This window comes from Pelobates fuscus, chromosome 3 (assembly GCF_036172605.1).
Source record: "Pelobates fuscus isolate aPelFus1 chromosome 3, aPelFus1.pri, whole genome shotgun sequence".
Classification (NCBI taxonomy): Eukaryota; Metazoa; Chordata; class Amphibia; order Anura; family Pelobatidae; genus Pelobates; species Pelobates fuscus.
Window position 1 is genome coordinate 262,399,679 of NC_086319.1, and position 20,547 is coordinate 262,420,225.

Consider the following 20,547-nt stretch of genomic DNA (forward strand, 5'->3'; position numbering starts at 1 on the left):
AGAGCCTCAGGAGGACAGCGGGCGAAATGAGCAGCCGGAAAAACCGCAGGCCAGGCGAGGAGCCACGAGGACCAGGTAAGAGGGAGTAAGGAGCCGGAAACAGCGACATGCGAGTCGCTAAGAAAACGTACGGAACGGAGGAGGGTGAGTAGGGGGGTTTATATAGGTACTATGCCCCTCCCACAACTGCAGGCCAAGCCCTTTACATTTATAAAGTGCTGGAGAGTGTGTTGCTGCATATAGTATATACCTCTGACCAGAAATCCTGTGGGAAACGCTCCTTGTGCACAATGGGACAGTCTTCAAGAGATCCTGATGTTACACTATGGCCAGCAGGGACAGAGACAAATGTCCCCTCTGAAAAATACATAAATAGAAGCACACGTTGATGGATGCACATATTGTCTGAGACTAAAACTACAAACAAGCATTTACAAAGTGCTGAAAGCAGTAATGCCAGCGTCCGGCAATAAACAGTGCAAACAGCAGCCATCTTAGACAGAGCTTGCAAAGCCAATGTTAATCACCCTTTAACAACAAGTGGAAATGGCAACAATACAAAATCCCATCTAACATCCAATATAAACCGAAATGCTATACTTACTCTAGGACACACAGCTTACAGGAAGAATGTGAGCCTCTACCATACACACAGCAAAAAAAATCACGCCAGCCTTGATATAATAAAGAATACAGGACTGCCAGCACCATCGTCCACATAACAAGGAGTATAACTCTCAGCACCATCGTCCACATAACAAGGAGTATAACTCTCAGCACCATCGTCCACATAACAAGGAGTATAACTCTCAGCACCATCGCACATAAAACAAAGAGTAGAACTGTCAGCACCATCTCACACAAAAAGAGTAGGACAGTCAGCACCATCTCCCACAAAACAGAGTAGGACTGTCAGCACCATCTCCCACAAAACAAAGAGTAGGACTGTCAGCACCATCTCACACAAAACAAAGAGTAGGACTGTCAGCACCATCTCACATAAAACAAAGACTAGGACTGTCAGCACCATCTCACACAAAAAGAGTAGGACAGTCAGCACCATCTCCCACAAAACAAAGAGTAGGACTGTCAGCACCATCTCCCACAAAACAAAGAGTAGGACTGTCAGCACCATCTCACACAAAACAAAGAGTAGGACTGTCAGCACCATCTCACACAAAACAAAGAGTAGGACTGTCAGCACCATCTCACACAAAACAAAGAGTAGGACTGTCAGCACCATCTCACACAAAACAAAGAGTAGAACTGTCAGCACCGTCTCACACAAAACAAAGAGTAGGACTGTCAGCACCATCTCACACAAAACAAAGAGTAGGACTGTCAGCACCATCTCACACAAAATAAAGAGTAGAACTGTCAGCACCATCTAACATAAAACAAAGAGTAGGACTGTCAGCACCATCTCACACAAAACAAAGAGTAGGACTGTCAGCACCATCTCACACAAAACAAAGACTAGGACTGTCAGCACCATCTCACACAAAACAAAGAGTAGGACTGTCAGCACCATCTCACACAAAACAAAGAGTAGGACTGTCAGCACCATCTCACATAAAACAAAGAGTAGGACTGTCAGCACCATCTCACACAAAACAAAGAGTAGAACTGTCAGCACCATCTCACATAAAACTGAGAGTAGGACTGTCAGCACCATCTCACACAAAACAGAGTAGGACTGTCAGCACCATCTCACATAAAACAAAGAGTAGGACTGTCAGCACCATCTCACATAAAACAAAGAGTAGGACTGTCAGCACCATCTCACATAAAACAAAGACTAGGACTGTCAGCACCATCTCACACAAAACAAAGAGTAGGACTGTCAGCACCATCTCACACAAAACAAAGAGTAGGACTGTCAGCACCATCTCACACAAAACAAAGAGTAGGACTGTCAGCACCATCTCACACAAAACAAAGAGTAGGACTGTCAGCACCATCTCACACAAAACAAAGAGTAGGACTGTCAGCACCATCTCACACAAAACGTTTGGTCCTCAAACAGTGAGTAACAGCATGACAACCTTTACCCCTCACACACAGTGTGTAACAGCATAATCTTTTCCCTTCACACAATATGTAACAGCATGACAAACTGTATCCTCACACACAGTGTGTAACAGCATGACAACCTTTACCCCTCACACACAGTGTGTAACAGCATGACAAACTATCTTTACACACAGTGTGTACAGCGTAACAAACTTCATACCTCACACAGTGTGATTTTCATCTTCCATCGATTTGACTCAAGCAAACACTGGCTGGGACGACAAACACATAATGCGATCTTTTCAGTAATGATACCATGATGTCCAGCAGACTAAAGACGATACTCAACAGCCTTTCCCTCATCTAAATGCATAATTGTGTCTCTCCCTCTCAGACAATGAGATAAACAACAATTTTCACACACACTGCTGGCTCTGTCAGACACAATTGCACATACACTGGCAACCACACTCTCACACACTTAGAGTCAATGTCAGTATTGCTAACACACACAGGGGCACTATCATGCTCAAAGTCACACACAGTGACCACCCCTCTCATGCAATAGCGCTTCAGGCCTTTTTCTGTAGTAAAACCACGACACTGCCGCCCACACTCACTATGGCAGTGCCAGCCTCACTCATATTTAAACAGAGGAAGTGTCAGTCTAATGCTCAGGCAAACAGCTGCACTCTAAGTCTTAATCTGCTCAAAAGCTATGTCACTGCCAGCATCTTACCTTGAAAATCATAGATATGGATCTTGCAAACAGAGTGATGTATAAAATAAACAGAGCCAAGAGCCTGCAGAGAAAAATGAAAGAATGGGTTAAAAGTCAAACATTTAGCAATTTTCTAGAACTGCAGGGGAGAGGAGAGGGTGAGGGGTAATACCTATAAACAATTCTGTGAAAAGGGGGTTAATAAGACATGCACCAGTGGATGCTATCAGTCTTTTTGGTAGATGAGTGCAGAGATGGTAGTCTCTCCCCCCCCCCCCCTTCCCAAGTTGGTCCTAGGGGCATGTTGGGCCCTCCCCCCTAACAGCTCCACTCGGGCTGATTAATTGGGAGACGGCGATCAATAAGAGGCAGAAAATTAAAACTATTTTTAAGAGATTAAGTCGTTTAACAGCTGTCTGGAGCTATGTCAGAGAGTGATACCACAGAGACAGGAAGGGAGGGAATGAGGGAAAGAAACAAAATGAGAATTTAAGGAAAGAACTGCTTGTCCCAAAGAGTCAAATCTTTTCAGGGCAAAAATATAAATTTTACTTGATCCAGTACTTTTTGTTTTATACACAATATGGCACAGATTGAATTATTTTCATTAAGAACCAATGAGCATTCCTGAGAGGCTAGCCTAAAATTCTACAACGTTTCATATGTTTATTGTAATTTTATTAATATATTATTAATATTATAAGCACTTAGAAAAAGGATCGACATAGACACAAAAAAAATCTGTTCCATAAAAAAAAAAAAAAAAACACCTTTGGGATAAAGAGCCAACTTAACCTCATACTGATAAGATGAGACTAAATAATGTATAACAGAACTGTCAAAAAGGTAGATGAAGGAAGAGAAACATTTGGAAAAGATTGTAGGCGAAATAGAAATCTGATATGGATAAGAATTAAACATCAGTAAACTAGTATTACATATAGTTACATAGATGAAAAGAGACTTGCGTCCATCAAGTTCAGCCTTCCTCACATATGCTTTTGCTGTTGATCCAAAAGAAGGCAAATAACCTAGTCTGAAGCGTTTCCAATTTTGTAACAAACTAGGAAAAAATTCCTTCTTGACCCCAAAATAGCAGTCAGATATCTCCTTGGATCAAGCAGCTATTACCCCACTAAAATTCCTTCTTGACCCCAAAATAGCAGTCAGATATCTCCTTGGATCAAGCAGCTATTACCCCACTAATTAGAAATTATATCCCTGTATGTTATGTTTTTGCAAGTATTTATCCAATTGCAGTTTAAACATCTGTATAGACTCTGACAAAACCACCTCTTCAGGCAAAGAATTCCATATCCTTATTGCCCTTACTGTAAAAAAACCTTTTCGTGTTCCTTTGCCTTAGATGAAATCTCCTTTCTTCAAGCCTAAATGTGTGACCTCGTGTCCTATGTATAGCCCTGTTTATGAATAGATTTCCAGATAAAGGTTTGTACTGGCCCCGAGTATATTTGTATGATGTTATCATATCCCCTCTCAGGCGCCGTTTTCCCAAACTAAACAGATTAAAATTTTGTAACCTTTCTTCATAACTAAAATGCTCCATTCCTTTTATCAATTTTGTAGCTCGTCTCTGCACTTTTTCTACTGCCATGATATCTTTCTTAAGAACAGGTGCCCAAAATTGCACAGCATATTCAAGGTGTGGTCTTACCATCGTTTTATAAAGAGGCAAAATTATATTTTCATCCCGAGAATTTATGCCCCTATTTATACATGACAAAACCTTACTGGCCTTAGCAACTTCAGATTGACATTGCACATTGCTGTTTAATTTGTTGTCTATAACAATTCCCAAATCCTTTTCGTGTGTGGTTATCCCTAATTCACTACCATTTAGGGTGTAAATTGCTTGTGCATTCTTAACCCCGACTTTGCATTTCTCTACATTAAATTTAATTTGCCATTTTAGTGCCCAGTCCCCTAGTCTATCCAAACCCCTCGGCAGCAAAGCAATATCCTGCTCACATTTTATTACTTTACAAAGTTTTGTGTCATCTGCAAACACTGATACATGGCTTTCAATGCCTATTTCAAGATCATTTATAAATATGTTAAATAAAAGCGATCCCAAAACAGAACCCTGAGGGACACCACATACCACTTTTGTCCAGCCTGAAAATGTACCATTAATGACAACTCATTGTACTCTATCCTTAAGCCAATGTTCTACCCAACAACAAGAATATTCATCTAGACCAATTTATTTTAGTTTGAAGACTAACCTATTGTGAGGAACCATATCAAATGCCTTGGCAAAGTCCAAGTAGATCAAATCCACTGCAACGCCCTGATCTATACTTCTAATTACTTCTTCGTAGAATGCAATTACCGGTAGGTTAGTTTGACATGACCTATGTTTAATAAAACCATGCTGATTATTGCTAATAAAGTTCTTCCCAATGAATTCCTGAATAGTATCCCTTAATAGCCGTTCAAATATATTCCCAGTCACAGAAGTTAAGCTCACAGGTCTATAATTTCCAGGCAAGGATTTTGAACCATTTTTAAATATAGGAACAACATCTGCCTTCCTCCAATCCTCCGGTATAATACCTGAAACAAAAGAATCTTGAAAAATTAAATACAGAGGTTTACTTATTTCCCCACTTAGCTCCTTAAGTACTCGTGGGTGAATACCATCAGGCCCCAGAGCTTCATTTACATTCATTTTCTTTAATAGCTGTAGCACCTTGTCTCGAGTTATCCAATCACAAGTTATCTGCAGGGTTTTTGCAGCAATCATTTGCATATATCTTGCCATAGGATCCTTATTAATATATACTGAAGAAAATAGTTATTTAAAATTTCTGCTTTTTGGTGGTCTTTATTAACGAACAGACCTATCTCTGTTTCCGCTGTACCTGCACTTTCATTTTTTTTTTTTTTTAGAATTGATGTACTTTAAAAAAAGAAATTGGGGTTGGTTTTGCTTTCTTTGGTTATCAATTTCTCATTTTCTAGTTTAGCAACTTTAATTGCCTTTTTGCAAGCATTATTGGCTTCCTTATATCTTATATAGGATGCCTTTGATTTGTCCGATTTAAATGCTTTAAATGCCCTTTTCTTATTTTTAATCTCTTGTTTTACTTCTCTACTAAGCCACATAGGTTTTAATTTGTTTCTTTTATATTTATTACCCTGTGGTACATACTGAGAAATGTACCTTTCTAATATTTGTTTGAATAGTTTCCATTTAGCCTCGGTGTTTTTATCACTAAGGAGTTTATGCCAGTCGATATGTTGTAGAGCTTCCCTATTAATAAAGATATTTCCATAAAATGGCCTTAAAAGCGTTTAAAAGAAGATATCATATGCTCTGGAAGAACTGACGGTTTTAATAAAGTGAAAAATTGTTAGTTAATAATAAAACAAAAAAGTAAACAAAACTATAATTCCCTTTGAGTGTGGTGCAATATAAACCTAGTAATACTCAAAGTTCGGTCAAACTGTACGGGAATATTGATGTTCTGGCATACAATGGGTAAATAAACACTGCGGGTCTATAAGCACTGGACAGGTTAAAGGAGTGATGTGCTACAGAAGGGAGATTTCAGACACACAGACATGTTAATAAATCAGAGTCGCGCACGAGAGCATCGCAGAAATATAGAGTACCAAATAATTACCTATCAAAATAGCGTTAATAACCAGGCGTTCGTGAGAGAAAGACAGAGGAGCCTGGGGAGAGCGCAGCCTGGTGAAGGAAAGAGGAAAAAACAGTTGCATGGTAAGAGAGAGAGCAGACTGGACAAAGAGACAGAATATAGGGTGGGGGGGGGGGGAGGGGGGGAGATAGAGACAGCTGACGTACCTGAACAAACTTGGGAAAGTAAAATAGAGCTAATACAAGAGAGCAAAGACACAGAGACACACAAATGGAGATGCAGAAAGCATGCTAGGAAAAGAGGTTCGGTGTGAGTAGGAACAGCCAAAGCAGAGATCTAAAAAAAAAAAGCATGGGATACGAGAGTGACCAGTGTAGTAAGAGATTGCGAGATTCAAAGGATTTCAAGAGAAAGAGAGCTGAATGCTGATAGATGGGAAAAAAGTGTAAATCACTGAAATATATACAGACTAAGCTCTAAAAGAAGAAAGGTGGCTAGATTAAGAATGAATGCTGAAAGATATATAGAAGTGCTGAATTATGAACTATTGCAAGAGGGTGGCCTCAACAGTTAAAGAAGTCAAGAGTGAAAGTATAACAATGGAAAGAATGAAGCACAGCAAGATGGGTGACAAACAATCACAAAATTATAAAGGGTAAGAGTGCTGGATGGCTTATTAATATTAGCATTTTTATAATGTCAACATCTCCTGCAGCACTTTAGAATTATACAATGGGATTATTTAACACGTAACTGACAGACAAGAGGCAAAAAAGGTCCTGCTTAACCCCTTAAGGACCAAACTTCTGGAATAAAAGGGAATCATGACATGTCACACATGTCATGTGTCCTTAAGGGGTTAAGTGAGCTTACAATCGAAGACAAATAGGAGGGTAACAGCACAGAAAAAGAGGGAGAGTAACATGTCAAGTTAGAGAGCAGAAGAAAAACTACCACAACAAGAGGACATAGTCCTAAATTAGAGGGGCAAAGGTTTAAAAATAATATCAGGAAGTATTATTTTACTGAGAGGGTAGTGGATGCATGGAATAGCCTTCCCGCTGAAGTGGTAGAGGTTAACACAGTGAAGGAGTTTAAGCATGCATGGGTAGGCATCAGGCTATCCTAGACTTAAGATAAGGCCAGGGACTAATGAAAGTATTTAGAAAATTATGCAGACTAGATGGGCCGAATGGTTCTTATCTGCCGTCACATTCTATGTTACTGTGTATGTAGGACAGTGCAGAGCATGAACAGAAATAGGGAGGGAATAGAATGGTTAAAGTTTACCAAAGGCATAGATGGGCAAATGATGGTTAAAGAAAACAGCAGAGTGGAAAACGACAGAATGGTAAAAATGTCAAGAGATCAATGTGCCAAAATATGGCAAAATGGAGATTGTAGGATGGTGAAAGATGGTCAGATAAATAACACTGTATTGCAAATATTGTCAAGTGGTGGGGTGCAGCATGGGGAAAATTATAAGAATTAAAAAAAAGTAGAGTGCAGCATTGTGATAGATTGCAAAAGGTGAAATTCAATGTGAATGGTGGTACATGGCACGAGTGACAGGATTATTCACCAAAGTGAAAATTCTAAATTAGGTTTAAGGCCAAAATAGACATCCTGGAAACATTCTCAGTCAGCTATGCTTTCAGTTCAGCTACTTGGCCATTAAATTTGAAATTTACTTTGATCTATCACTATAGTAAATACCGGTAACTATGTGAGAGTGCATCACAATGAAAGATGCCGAGGTGAACACCTAAATAAATGTTGTATTATTTAGAAGACCAACATTTTTCGCAACAAATAAAAATATTACAAAACATATCCGTTACTATAAATGTTGAAATACAATCCTTTAAGCTTTAAAATAGCAAGTAAAGCATTAAAAAAATATTTGAAATTATCATTAAACGCCTAGGTATATTGTTCTTAACTCCTGCAATTGATGCAAACAAAAATATCCACACAAACCACTGCATCATACACCGACATTTCTGATAATGTACCTACGACGGGTTAACACTGTGCATACATCATTGGCATAACATACATAAAATATCCATACATTTCCCTCGCACACCTCATCTCCCTGATAGACACACACAATATACATTTTACACACACCCTCCATGCTCACTCACAACCCCTCTGTTCCCCTCCCTCCCTGTATTTATCACCTCACTGACAGAATCAATACTTTTAATCTAGAGCTAAATTTATTAACTTTCCTGAGAGAGGAGGGAGAGATAAATGTGACCCCCGCTTTTTTCACACACTGCATAGCTTTTCTAACTTAAGGGCCTCACAAAGTTTCAATGCGCAATGCTACTGTTGGTGAATGTCAGTGTGTGCAGTACCAGTGTGTGTATTTGAATGAACATATACAGCAGCATCAACTGTACCAGTGTGTGCATTTCAGCATGTCCATTTCTTTTGTGTCTACTATACAAAACAGGGCCTGGTGAGTGTATACGTGTTCTTGTCGATATGTTAAAGAGTGTACAAACTTAGTGCGTCAGTGTGTGTACACCCTGGATTGTATTGTACTGTGTACAGTCTGGGAAGTTTGTAAGTAAATGTGCATAAGGCCACTGAGTGTTAATGTCTGTGTACGTAGGACTGGTTGGTTTTGTCTATCAGTGTGCATGTGGCCCAGTCTGTGTCCCGAACTGCTTTCACAGTTTTGTGTCTGTTGGTTTGTAGAACCCTGTCAGTGTGTATGTGTGCATGTGAACCAGCGCGTGTGTCTGTCAGAGTTCATGTATCACTAATGTTGTGTTTTTCTTTGTAGTTATGCCTTATCTGTATCTGCCAGTTTATATACAACCCTACAACGGTATATAACCCTATATTATAATGCTCTATGGGCATCTCTACGTGTGGACATTGCATTGTGGGTGAGACTGTCAGTACCTAGTCTAGCAGGTGTAACTAGCTATTTAAGATTTAATCCTGTAGCTAAGGCTATGTATGGGCACAGGTCACTGTTCTTGGGTCTTTGTGTGCATTTCCATTCATGTATATGCACTTACAAAGGTCAACCAATATAGTAATAGCACTTTCCAGTAAGCCGGGCTGTGTGGCTTCTATTGGTTTATGAGATAAGAATGAACCCTATACACCAGAATGAGCTGGTTGAAAATTCTCTTCCTGGAAAGGCAGTAGTGAGTATTTATTAAAATTTTTATTTATTTTCACATTATTTTTAAAGCATTATCTACAATCCAGTAAAATAAAGCCTTGTTTTTACCCCATAGTATACGTTTCAATTCAGTAATTCAGTTATCTGAAGAATACATTTTTGTTGTATTTTTTTTTACTTCTTACCTGATTGTTTAAATATTTCCAGTGTTTCCCTGCTTATTCAAGTGTTCCTTTCTTCTGTCCTATCCTTCCTGTATTTCTTACCTCTGTCCTCTAGACTTTGTATTCTGAGTCTCCCTTGCTGTATTTCTTATTTTAGTTTAATAATGCAATCTGTTACTTCACACTCAAACAAGGTTATCCACTAACGAAAAAATTCAAAGTGAATTTTAAATTTAAATTCAAGGCAAAAACAGCCCAACTGGAAACATTCTCTATGACAGCTATGTTTCCAGGTGGGAGTCTTTGACCTTAAATTTGAAATTCTCACTTTAGTAAAGAACCTTGAAAGAGTAGAAGACGTGGGAATTACATAGTAAACCCTGCAAAATCACATGCCCTCTGTGAGCATCAAAATCATGATTTTAACGTAAAGTCACGCTATTAACTGTTTAATGAAACAATATCTATGAGGTGTAGTGACTGCCTGCCATAGAACGACATGTCAAGTCTTCAATGCAATCTTAGTTAGTTCACGTATAGAACAGAAAATACAACTGCAAATTAAAACTGCATTTTCCGAACTAAGGAATTTGTTCAAAAAAGTTTTCCAAAAATTGGGATTGAAGGGTGGGATATATGAGGAGCCAATCAAGATATGGTTACTGGTTAGAGGTCGAGAGTACTTTAAATAGCCAAAAATGGTCCATCCCACAACTCCAGGCTCCCACCTTAATATTTGTGGTCGGGACACAAAAGGTTGTAAGCTGTAAGAGATAAACGGAACATAGGGAATATACGCAAGTCAGTTGAGGCGTGCCAAAACAGAAATACTGGTAGGCCTGTAAAATAAAGAGGGTGAAAATTGAATACAAAATACGTCATTTATTAAAATCAGCCAGATACAACAAAGGACCGTGTCTGAATATAGGTACAGTATGCTGAAGATTTCCAAAACCACAATTTCTTAATAACATGGACTGTTATGTTTTTACTAAGAGCAGTGGATGCTGTCCCTATCAGGAATGAGTGTCTTGAATACAGCATAGGATTCAGGCCTAATCTAATCAGCAATATTCTTTATATACCGCGTTAATTTTCCCATCATTAGATTAGAGTGGTGAAGTGAAAACAATGGTTAGTTAGGGGAAGAGTAAATTGCAGACAAAAGGTCTCAAAACCTATTAAGTGTAGGGTAAACTGGTATTTCAGTAATTTGACCCATTTGGCTGGTTTTCTTATGGAGCAGTCAAATTTTATAATGGTCTGAATGTTTTATTAAATGGCCAACTTTTAAATACTGCTCTGTTTTAGTTGAGCTTTCTCTAGTAAATTCTCTGGGTCTCATAAATCCATAGAATGCCAAGTATATGTCACTCTTAATTACTAGGTTAGTATAGTATAAGACTCAAACAGAGAGGAGTCAAGTAAATCAGATAACGATCTTAATATATCACTGTTTATAGGAAGTCACTTACGTGTTTGAAGTTAACTAGTTTTCTGAATACCTTTTAATATGTTTTTAATTAGATATGATGACATGAAAGCATGTTTATTAGGGAGTCAACGTGTGATGTTGTATCCCAGTAAGGTATATTTTTATTATGTTGTGTGAAAGTTTTAACCTAAGGTTACCAAAAATTCCATTGAGCATATGGCATGGATATATAAAACGTAACTGAAAAATGTTTAAAAAATGTTCTGCCCTGTTATATGACCGAATAGTATTTGCTGTAAGTGCTGCTTGTGCTAGATATTTGCTATGATTAAATAGGCTATTTAATCCATGATTAATTGGTGAAAGTTCGGGGTTTCTGTTGCATGTCGTGAGGCTGGTTGGTGTGCTTGAATAAAGGCCTGAAAGAGACGATGCACACAAATTAAAAAATGGTACTTTGCTGCTAATTTCCTATTAAATTTCATAATGGTCAAGAATTGTGACCGCCTTTTATTTACAATAAAACATATAGCTTGATTGTCAGACAAGTATTTAACAGTCTGACCAGACCCCACGTTCACGCTGTGGCTACTATAGGGTATATCTCGAAAAGAGCTAATGTGTCTGTAAAGGCATCGAGATCTTTAGCCTCTGTTGGCCAAGTGCTGCATAACCAGTCAATATTGTAGATTGCTGCAAAGCCAGTGAGTACGTAGCTGAATTATCTGCATGCACTTCCCATTCACTCGCATAGAAACTCCTGCAACATAGTAAGGTCTGCCGTAGGTTATCTATGACAACTAGACTATCTTTGTTGGGTAGCTCAATTAATAAACAGAGCAGCCAGGAAATAAAGGCCCGGCCTTGAGTGATTATCCTCATGGCAAAGTTAAGTAAACCTATCAGAGATTGGAGTTTTTTACGATTACCGGAACCTCATTGGATACAAATGTACGATGTAATCAAGGGTGCGACAAATGCTCTCTTTAGGGAGGCTGGCTTTCATGGCTACTGAGTTCAGGTGAATCCCTAGAAAAATTACTTTAGAGCCAGGACCTTCCGTTTTATCGTTGGAGATTGGAACACCTAGGTTTTTGAATAATTAAATGGCGTCTTTTAAACTACTTGGGGGTTTAGAATTGTTCCCTACTGTAAGAAAGTCATTCAAATAACGAATGACTGTAGAACATCTACATGAATTAAGTAGCAACCAGCAAAGTGTCTCAGCGAACATATAAAAAAAACCTGGGACTACTGATCCGGAAGTGACCCTGGTAATGAAATAGCAGTGGTTTTCCCACTTGACACCATGTAGATGCCTTAGTGTTGGGTAAATAGGGAGGAGTTTGAATGTATGTGCAATATTGTCTGGCTTAACCATGCACCATTTTCTGCTGAAATTATAGCGTGTATGGCATTGTCTATTGCAGTGTACTGTAGTAATAATTTTTCAAACGGGATTAATGAATTTAGGCTACGCATGGCTGTAGAGTGGGGGGCTGATAAGTCAATTACTAATCGTATTTTATTTGAGGTTTTTTCCATAGCCATCCATATTGGGTTAGTACACCACAGAGAATGGGGGAACTATAAATCGTCCTATTAACAATCTTTGTGCTTATTCTATTTTTATGAGGGAGTTGCCTGCAACAGGATCTCTCAAAGCAGACTGCCAATTATTACATTCCAATATGCCTGTGGATAAGGAAAGTACACCTGTGCGAAAAACAAATGAAAAACCCTGAGATTAGGAACTCTTAAGTGTGAGGATGGGCTGTTAGACAGTAGTTGCGTCAAAGCATCAATTTTAACCGAAGATAAATACTGTGAGGGTACATTTTATTGGGGCAGATGGTCTTGTCAGGTGCTCTGAAACACACAGAACAAACACGTAACAGTCTGCAAGAACTAAAACCACAAGAACCAGCATTGAAATTATTCCAAACGAAAACAATAGGCCAATTGTCCTTCGTTTCTCTTTGTTCTACTTGTGTTGCATTATAGCCTATAACAAAGTAAAGATCGTAACCTTGACTAATTATAACGTAGGGAGTCGGGATGAATTGATCTCCGTCTTAATAGAATAAATAATATATATAACTAAAGTTATTTTATTGGACATAGGGAAATGTTTATATAGTAGGAGAATTCACATACCTTAATATGCCAGACTTAGAGAATAAATCAGCTGGCCACCATTGGCTATATACACTACCTGAATAGCAAAGCTTGTTAATTTGCATATTCAGGTAGATTTGCATATTGCTAATTGTGCAGACAGGAGTGTTATTTTGTGTTAAAAACAGTCTTCACCAACCATTTATAAATAAGTAATTATACTATTATAAGTTCCTGTATGTGGTCTAATGTATTTAATTGTTTGTAATTTGTATTAAGTTGTCACCATAAGTTACATGTAATGAGCATATGAGCTAGTGCCAAGTAAAAAATAAAGCGGTGTATGTTAGTTCTTTTTGGAAGTATATGTTCTGTGTGGATTTTTAGGGATCCCAGTAATGGAGTTGTTGTACGTATTGGCTGGCTGCATAATCCCCCTAGCCTGCAACAAATCAAAGACAGCTAGGCCTGAGAAACACAAGTGTCTTTATAAACACAAGAGCTATCACATTGCAGGGCAGAGGTGAATACCTGCCTGAAAGGAAAGCTGCAGATGAATAGAAAGAGGGAACAATACCTGCCTGGAAGAAGGGCTGCAGAGGAATAGGCAGAGGGTACAATACCTGCCTGGAAGAAGGGCTGCAGAGGAATAGGCAGAGAAGACGATATATGTCTGGAATGAGAGCTGCAGCCTGGTTGGGTCGAAAAGCTCAAGAGAGGCCCAAGTAAAGCCTTGGCGACTAAGGTTGAAGTGCTCCAGGTCCTGGCAAGTGACTAGGAAGCAAACTGGACAGAGGTACTCGGTCAGAGTACAGGAGCTCCGTCACACTGTGCTGCTAGGGGTAATGCCTCAGTGCTGTCTTTCAGTCCTGCCTTTTCCAACCACTGGTAGGATTTTGTCATGTGGGCCACATCCATTACCTGCTGGTAGTACACACCATGGAGAAGTTTGTCTCTCAGATACTGTACACCAGCTGGAAGGAAGAAGGTTGGAGACTGATGAGTGCCAAGGACACAGTCCTGGATGAAACACAGAGCATCCACAAGTACATCACGAATGTGGCAACCAAAGATGAATGGCTAAGGGAATGCCTGAGACTTCACCAGATAGAGAATGCAGAAAAGGCAGAGGTTCTATGGCAAGACTGGATATTTATCAGAACAAATAATAGATAACTACAATATATATCAGCATAGATCAACACATAAGCCAACAAATACAGATAGAATGACATATGGAAGTACCTAAGACCAAAGCTGTTCTGCTAGATTCACAGATATTCGTCTTGCATTACCTGCAACCAGAGCAGGATGCAAATATCAGTAATGACAGTAAAGAATATATCTTGTTCTTAACATGTGCAAAAACAAGATCCAAGCCATCAACACATATGTTCCTACCACTCATCAGGTACCTAGCTGGAAAAATATAACCTGGCCAAGAGAAAAGCTGGTCACTATGAATGTCAGGATCCGTAAACTTAAATAGCCTTGTTTTACTGACCAAAGATACTATAAATAATGCAATAGCACTACTGTCTAAGTGTACAGCCACAACATTAAAACCACCTGCCTAAATTTGTATAGATCCTTTTAGTTCTGCAAGTTGCGAGGTGGGGCCACTATGGATCAGAATTGTTGTTCCACACATCCCACAGATGCAAAAGCAGGTTGACGCAGCCCCATGCACAGCAAACTGGGATGCACTGTCTGCATGGCCAGCATTAGGTTTTTCAGCAATGTGTGCTACAGTAGCTCTTCTGTGTGATCGGACAAGACAGGCTAGCCTTTGCTCTCTGTGTGCATCAGTAAGAACTGGGCGTCCATGACCCTGATGACGATTCACCGGTTGTCCTTCCTTGCACCACTTTTGTTAAGTAATAACCACTGCATACCGGGAACACTTCACACGACTTGCTGTTTTGGAGATGTTCTAACCCAGTCATCTAGCCATCAGATCTATTTGGCCCTTGTCAACGTATCTCGATGTTTTGGCTTGCCCATTTCTCCTGCTTTCAACACATGAAATTCAAGAGCTGACTGTTTAGTTGCTGTACAATATATCCCACCCCTGGACAGGTGCAATTGTAATAATATAATCACTGTTATTCACTTCACCTGTCAGCGGTTTTAATGTTGTGGCCGATCAGATGTGGAACGCACTGCTCTAGTCTAGTATTCATAGTTCTTGAGACCAGCAGCATGATTAAGGCAAATCATTACATAAGTTGCACTATTACCACTGCAGGGAAAAAAAGGTCAGCATTTTATTTTTATTTAATCTTTCCTAGATTACATATCTCAATTTATAGCTTACTGGACTACTCATGATTTACATGGACTTGCTCTATTAGTTTTTGTTCTTCTGAAAGCACTGAAAGAAAATACAGAAAAAAACAAAACTGTGTTAAAATAGTTCACTATTCCAAGAATCTAAAGAAATTATTTTATACGAAAAGAGAGTTGCTCAAAAAAAATAAAAAAAAATAATATACAGCCCTGCATGTAAGTATAAGGTATAAAAATTAAAAAGGAAAGTCTGCCCTCTTCTGGTCAAACAGAGTTGTTACTAGATTACTCCAGTCACTGCAGTCTAACCACTGTGACTATACCTGTGGCATCGTGATATGTATAGAACATGCAGTTTGGTACTAGGGAGATAAAGAGATGGTATGATCCTATAAAAAGCCCACAGTCATCTGATGGTCCATGGTCCTATAATACAAAGTACCACTACAAGCAACAGCAGCACACTAACAGGGATAGACAAGGGAAAATATTTTCCATACATAAGGTTCTGCTGAGGGGTAGCAATAACTCGAAGGTGATAGATGGCTATGCATTCATGGGGGATATAAACTGAAAAAATAGCTATAATCTCCCACATGAAAGTGGAATATCATTTAGTAATAGAGCTTTTCTTGAACTGCAGCTTGCATTATGCTCCGGAAGCTGGCTTTCCAGTTTAGCTATCCTGAAATTTGTATAAACATATCAAGGCTCAACACGGTTTAGTTTCTGTAATATATGCAAACAGTATTCAATACTGGGAAATGCAGCATTTTAGAAGTATATTTATTTGCATACCGATTACTACAAATATGCTTATCACTATGATACAATAATATTAAACAAACCCAAATGAGCTGTGAGATACAAGAAGCACTGAATATCTGCAGGGGGAGAGACCTCAGGAGAGGGATGGAAGTAAATGTTATATTACTATAACACCAATGAAGGTGGCATGCTGGCTATATAGCATTGGAGTGGATCGATTAGTTGTTTAATAATTCAGAAAAAATGTATATACATAATCTATCACTATAGTAAATAATAAATTAATTGCGTATGGGTCATTAGCAGTTTAAGAGAACCAGTCACGATAGATTCACTTTAACCAAATACATGGTCAAACAGTAAACTTACACACAGATCACAAACCTTATTGCTAAATGAGGCTCCATTATCTGTTGCTAAGACTTCAGGATGTTCAAGTGATGCCCTCAGTGAGGCTTACTGACAAACATCTGTCTTATTAAATGAGTTGATAAAATCAATACAGACATTCACAGATATAGACAATGCAATACAAATAATGAAAGAAGGTATATTACAGTGATGGTTTCGAACTGACAAGGGATAACAAAAAAGGGCTCACATCTTCATTTATAATTACAGAAAAATGTATGGTGTGAGCACCAAGAGTGTGTCTACTGGCCTGGATTAAGTAAGATGTGAAGAACTTTTTATAGAAAAATGTCAGTCTAGTAAAGGCAATCAAGCCGCTCCCCAGGCTGACCTGGACATGGAAACCTCGAAAGGGTCACCTCCTACACCCCCCCCCCCCCACCTCCCCCCTCTGGACCGATGGGGGTCATCTCGGTCCACACTAAGCAACTAGAATGGCAATCATAAGCCAACCATACAAATCGAAGAACCGCAACATCAGGGCAGCCGAGCACATGGCGTACCCAAAATGTCGGCGGCGAGTACACCTTACGAGCTGAAACACCTACAAGAGATGGAGGATCACAGCGACATACAGCAGCGTTTAGATGCAGATTTTGCCCGATTCTGGCACAAGCTGGTAACAAGGCTGCAAGCACCAACGGCAAATTAGCCACCCCACCCAGATAAGAACGGACCGAACCGAGCCCACGGAGTACAGAGGAAGGTACCACCGAAAGGGCAGCCAGACCGCAAAAAAGCAGCGGGAACAGGGGGAAGAGGCGCCCCACTCCGGGCACAGCGACTATCCCCAAGCTAACCACGCAAGCACGCAGCCCGCCCAGGCTGGGGGCCAGGAGGAAACTGCCTCCGCAGCATCGACTACCCTGCAGAAGGAATGCCCGCCGCTGGCGGCGACAGGTCACCGGCTCCATCTGCACCCGATATGGGAATGCCTCGAACTCATGGAGTCATCGAGTCAGTGGTCAGACGATGCCACCCTATATCTGGGGCTGGAGGGGGTCCTCGCTCCGCATCTGCCGCTCTAACACCTTTTGCCCTCTCACTCCTGATGACAACAAACTGCGAACTGGCAAGGGCTGAGCGGGACTGTTTTGCGGACACGCCGCACTGTTTAACTTTCTCCTCTCACCTTCCTTATCTCTTTAGGTCCCCTCTATACAGGACGCAACGCTAAGTTTAAATGGTTACCTTTGTCGCAGCCCACCATCTATGCAACCAGTTGTGTTTTTTTTTTTTTTAATCACTGACCCAGTTAAACCCAATTGCATAGCTTAAGCACTGTGTATCTCCCATTTCGGTTTTGTTATACAGTTAGTTCTGCATTGAACCAATGATACCCATTCAGCAAAGCAACTGTTTTAGTATATCTAGACACGAGTTTGTACGCCTCTCATTTCCTATGTATGTAGGATACTGTTTAAGTCCAGCATGTTAATATACTGTGCCCTCTGGTATAGTATATGGTTTAATTCTATTAACACACTCAGAAGGCATGCATCTAATCAACCAGCCTGCACAACTCTGGGTAATGTTACCTCTGCTAGATTAAAAATCAGTTTATCCACTTATTGTGCCTTTAATCAACAGGACCTTATGATCCAAAGCTTGTATCTTCAACATATAGTTTAACGACAAAAATGTAAAAAAATGAGGCATCGCTAATCTGGAAATGTAACTCAAAATTGTTAAATGATGTACCTAAGCTGTAAAATCACTCGTACAATTTCCCTGCTTTTCTTTTGTACCCCATCTTATATGCCTTCAATAAAAGAAAGATTTACAAAAAAAAAATGAAACATGAAATTTTTAACTGCAAAAGTGAGAATGTAAAAAAAGAAATAAAAATAAATAAATAAAAATGTATTTATAATCCGGAAAGCTCCCATCGCCCCGGCAGATGCACCAAGGGATGTCTTGGCGGTCACATGAAATATCTCCGTTAAGACAGCTATCCTGGTGCGCTCCAGAAAGCACCCCAATGTCATAGTGGAGGATAGCCACGTTAAAATCTTCCATGACCTGCCTTTTGCGGTGTTGATGGAGCAGCGCAGATTCATGCCAACCACCAGGATGCTCAGACAGAATGGTGTTTGATACCGGTGGGAAGCATCAGGGACCTTGGTGGTACCTTAAGCAGAATTGGTGCTGAAGTTATCTGCCGACAAAGATCCAGCTGAATTTCTGAGCCTCCTAAAGCTGCCTTTACTGGAGTGACGGGAAACAACAGCCGACCTGACCGCTAAAGTCTCCGGCCCGAGATTAACTGCCCAGGAGAGAACCCAAGACCCCCCATAAATGGTCCTGCCCTGCAAAGAGATCCTTAAGCCACACTGTGAACTGCACTTGGGTTGTTCCATACCAGTGACTTGAAACAGGCTGTCTTTTTGTGCTTTACTCTTCCTCCCCTTTTATTTTATTTTCTTCTCTGATTAACATGGTGTTTATTTTATTTTCTTCTCTGTCTATTATGTGGTCATACTGTGTGCCTCCCTTAAAGTAAACTGCCTGCCAATTTTCTTGCCTCCCTAAGGAATGCGTGGAGGGGCAGGGGCATATATGGAGCCAGGGAGAAGCGGGAGCATGGGAACCTAGAGAGCATAACACAAAGATGGCCTAATTCGGCACCATGATAAGTCTCCAAGCCCAGGTTGAATCCGTGCCCGAGGGGACGCCCAAAGGTGGGATGACTGGGTTGGGAGTGGGAGACCCGGATGGCAACGGGGTAAGCAGCGGTCTCAATTTACCCTTTTAGCAAAAATTGGCTGTATCCACTTCAGAGAGGGAGTCCACATGTTGGGACCCTGTAGTATGATACGGTGAGGAGGGCTGGAGGAACTAGGAGCAAGTGAGAAAGTTATACATTCTAGTTCGCCCTGCATTTCCCTTGTTAGTTTACTTTTCTGTTTGTTTGTTTTCCCCTCATATCTACAATATGTCTGATTTATATGATTACCTACTAAACAGAAATGTGTGGTGTATCTGACATTGCATGTCTGCTTTGTATGATATCACCATGAAAAATAAAGTTGTTGGTTTTTTGTTTTTTTTAAATACTGAGTGATTTATATAAAGAACTGAAAAAATAAACAACAGGCTGGAAAAACCAGACTAGTTGAATATGTTACTGGAAATAATGATAATCGCTATACAAACTGAAACAGTAGTAACGTAGAAAACAAATAGAGTAGATAGAATCACATCTAATTCAAAGTGCAGTCTTGCCTTAGTGGCTCACCTCCAAATGTGTCTCTCTAATGGATACCGCTATCCCACTAGACCCAACGCTAGCTACTGTCTAATGACTTTATTGAAAGCTAAGTGCAGTGTCAAGACTAGTGGCTTGTGGGTCTATTAGTAGGTCAAACGTCATGCAACTGACGTGGGTATTTAGCATAAGGTTACACTCGGTCCTATAAAACTTACTCCGAGCTATAGCTGGTTAGAGTATTGAATAATCTGTAAAAATTGCAGATTGAACCGTCCTAAGTTCAAGCTAGCGACTAAGTGGAACGGCATATACAGGATAGCTAGGATAAATGCATATATCCCTCTCAATTTGTCGCTGTGGAGGTTAATGATATGCTTATCAGAGCTAAAGCCAGACAGTTATAACTTAAGGCATAGAAATTGTGCCCATTTAGCGAGGGCAAAAAAGATATGCAAGTACGCTGGGTATCTTTATATACCCCCTAACAGATAAGTTGGGGATAATATATAGGTAATATCCAGAGTGAGGTATTTAGCCACTATAGAGGGCAAACAGGTACCTCTGGAAATATACCTCTCTCTATACTTGGACTTCCACAAAATATAGGGAATAAACTGCGAGTTAGCAGCTAATTTAC

The 20,547-nt window shown here is 39.8% G+C and overlaps 1 protein-coding gene across 2 annotated transcripts in view; it reads right to left on the bottom strand.

Moving 5' to 3' along the window:
- LOC134602951 (inositol polyphosphate-5-phosphatase A-like) overlaps window positions 1-20,547 on the bottom strand; it is a 57,697-nt gene that overhangs the window by 19,776 nt on the left and 17,374 nt on the right. For both annotated transcript variants that reach the window (XM_063448457.1, XM_063448456.1), the window contains exons 6-7: window positions 2,753-2,816; window positions 251-357 (exon numbers count right to left, since the gene is read on the bottom strand). In XM_063448457.1, coding sequence (XP_063304527.1) covers window positions 251-357; window positions 2,753-2,816 — 171 coding nt within the window. The remainder of the gene's footprint in view (window positions 1-250; window positions 358-2,752; window positions 2,817-20,547) is intronic.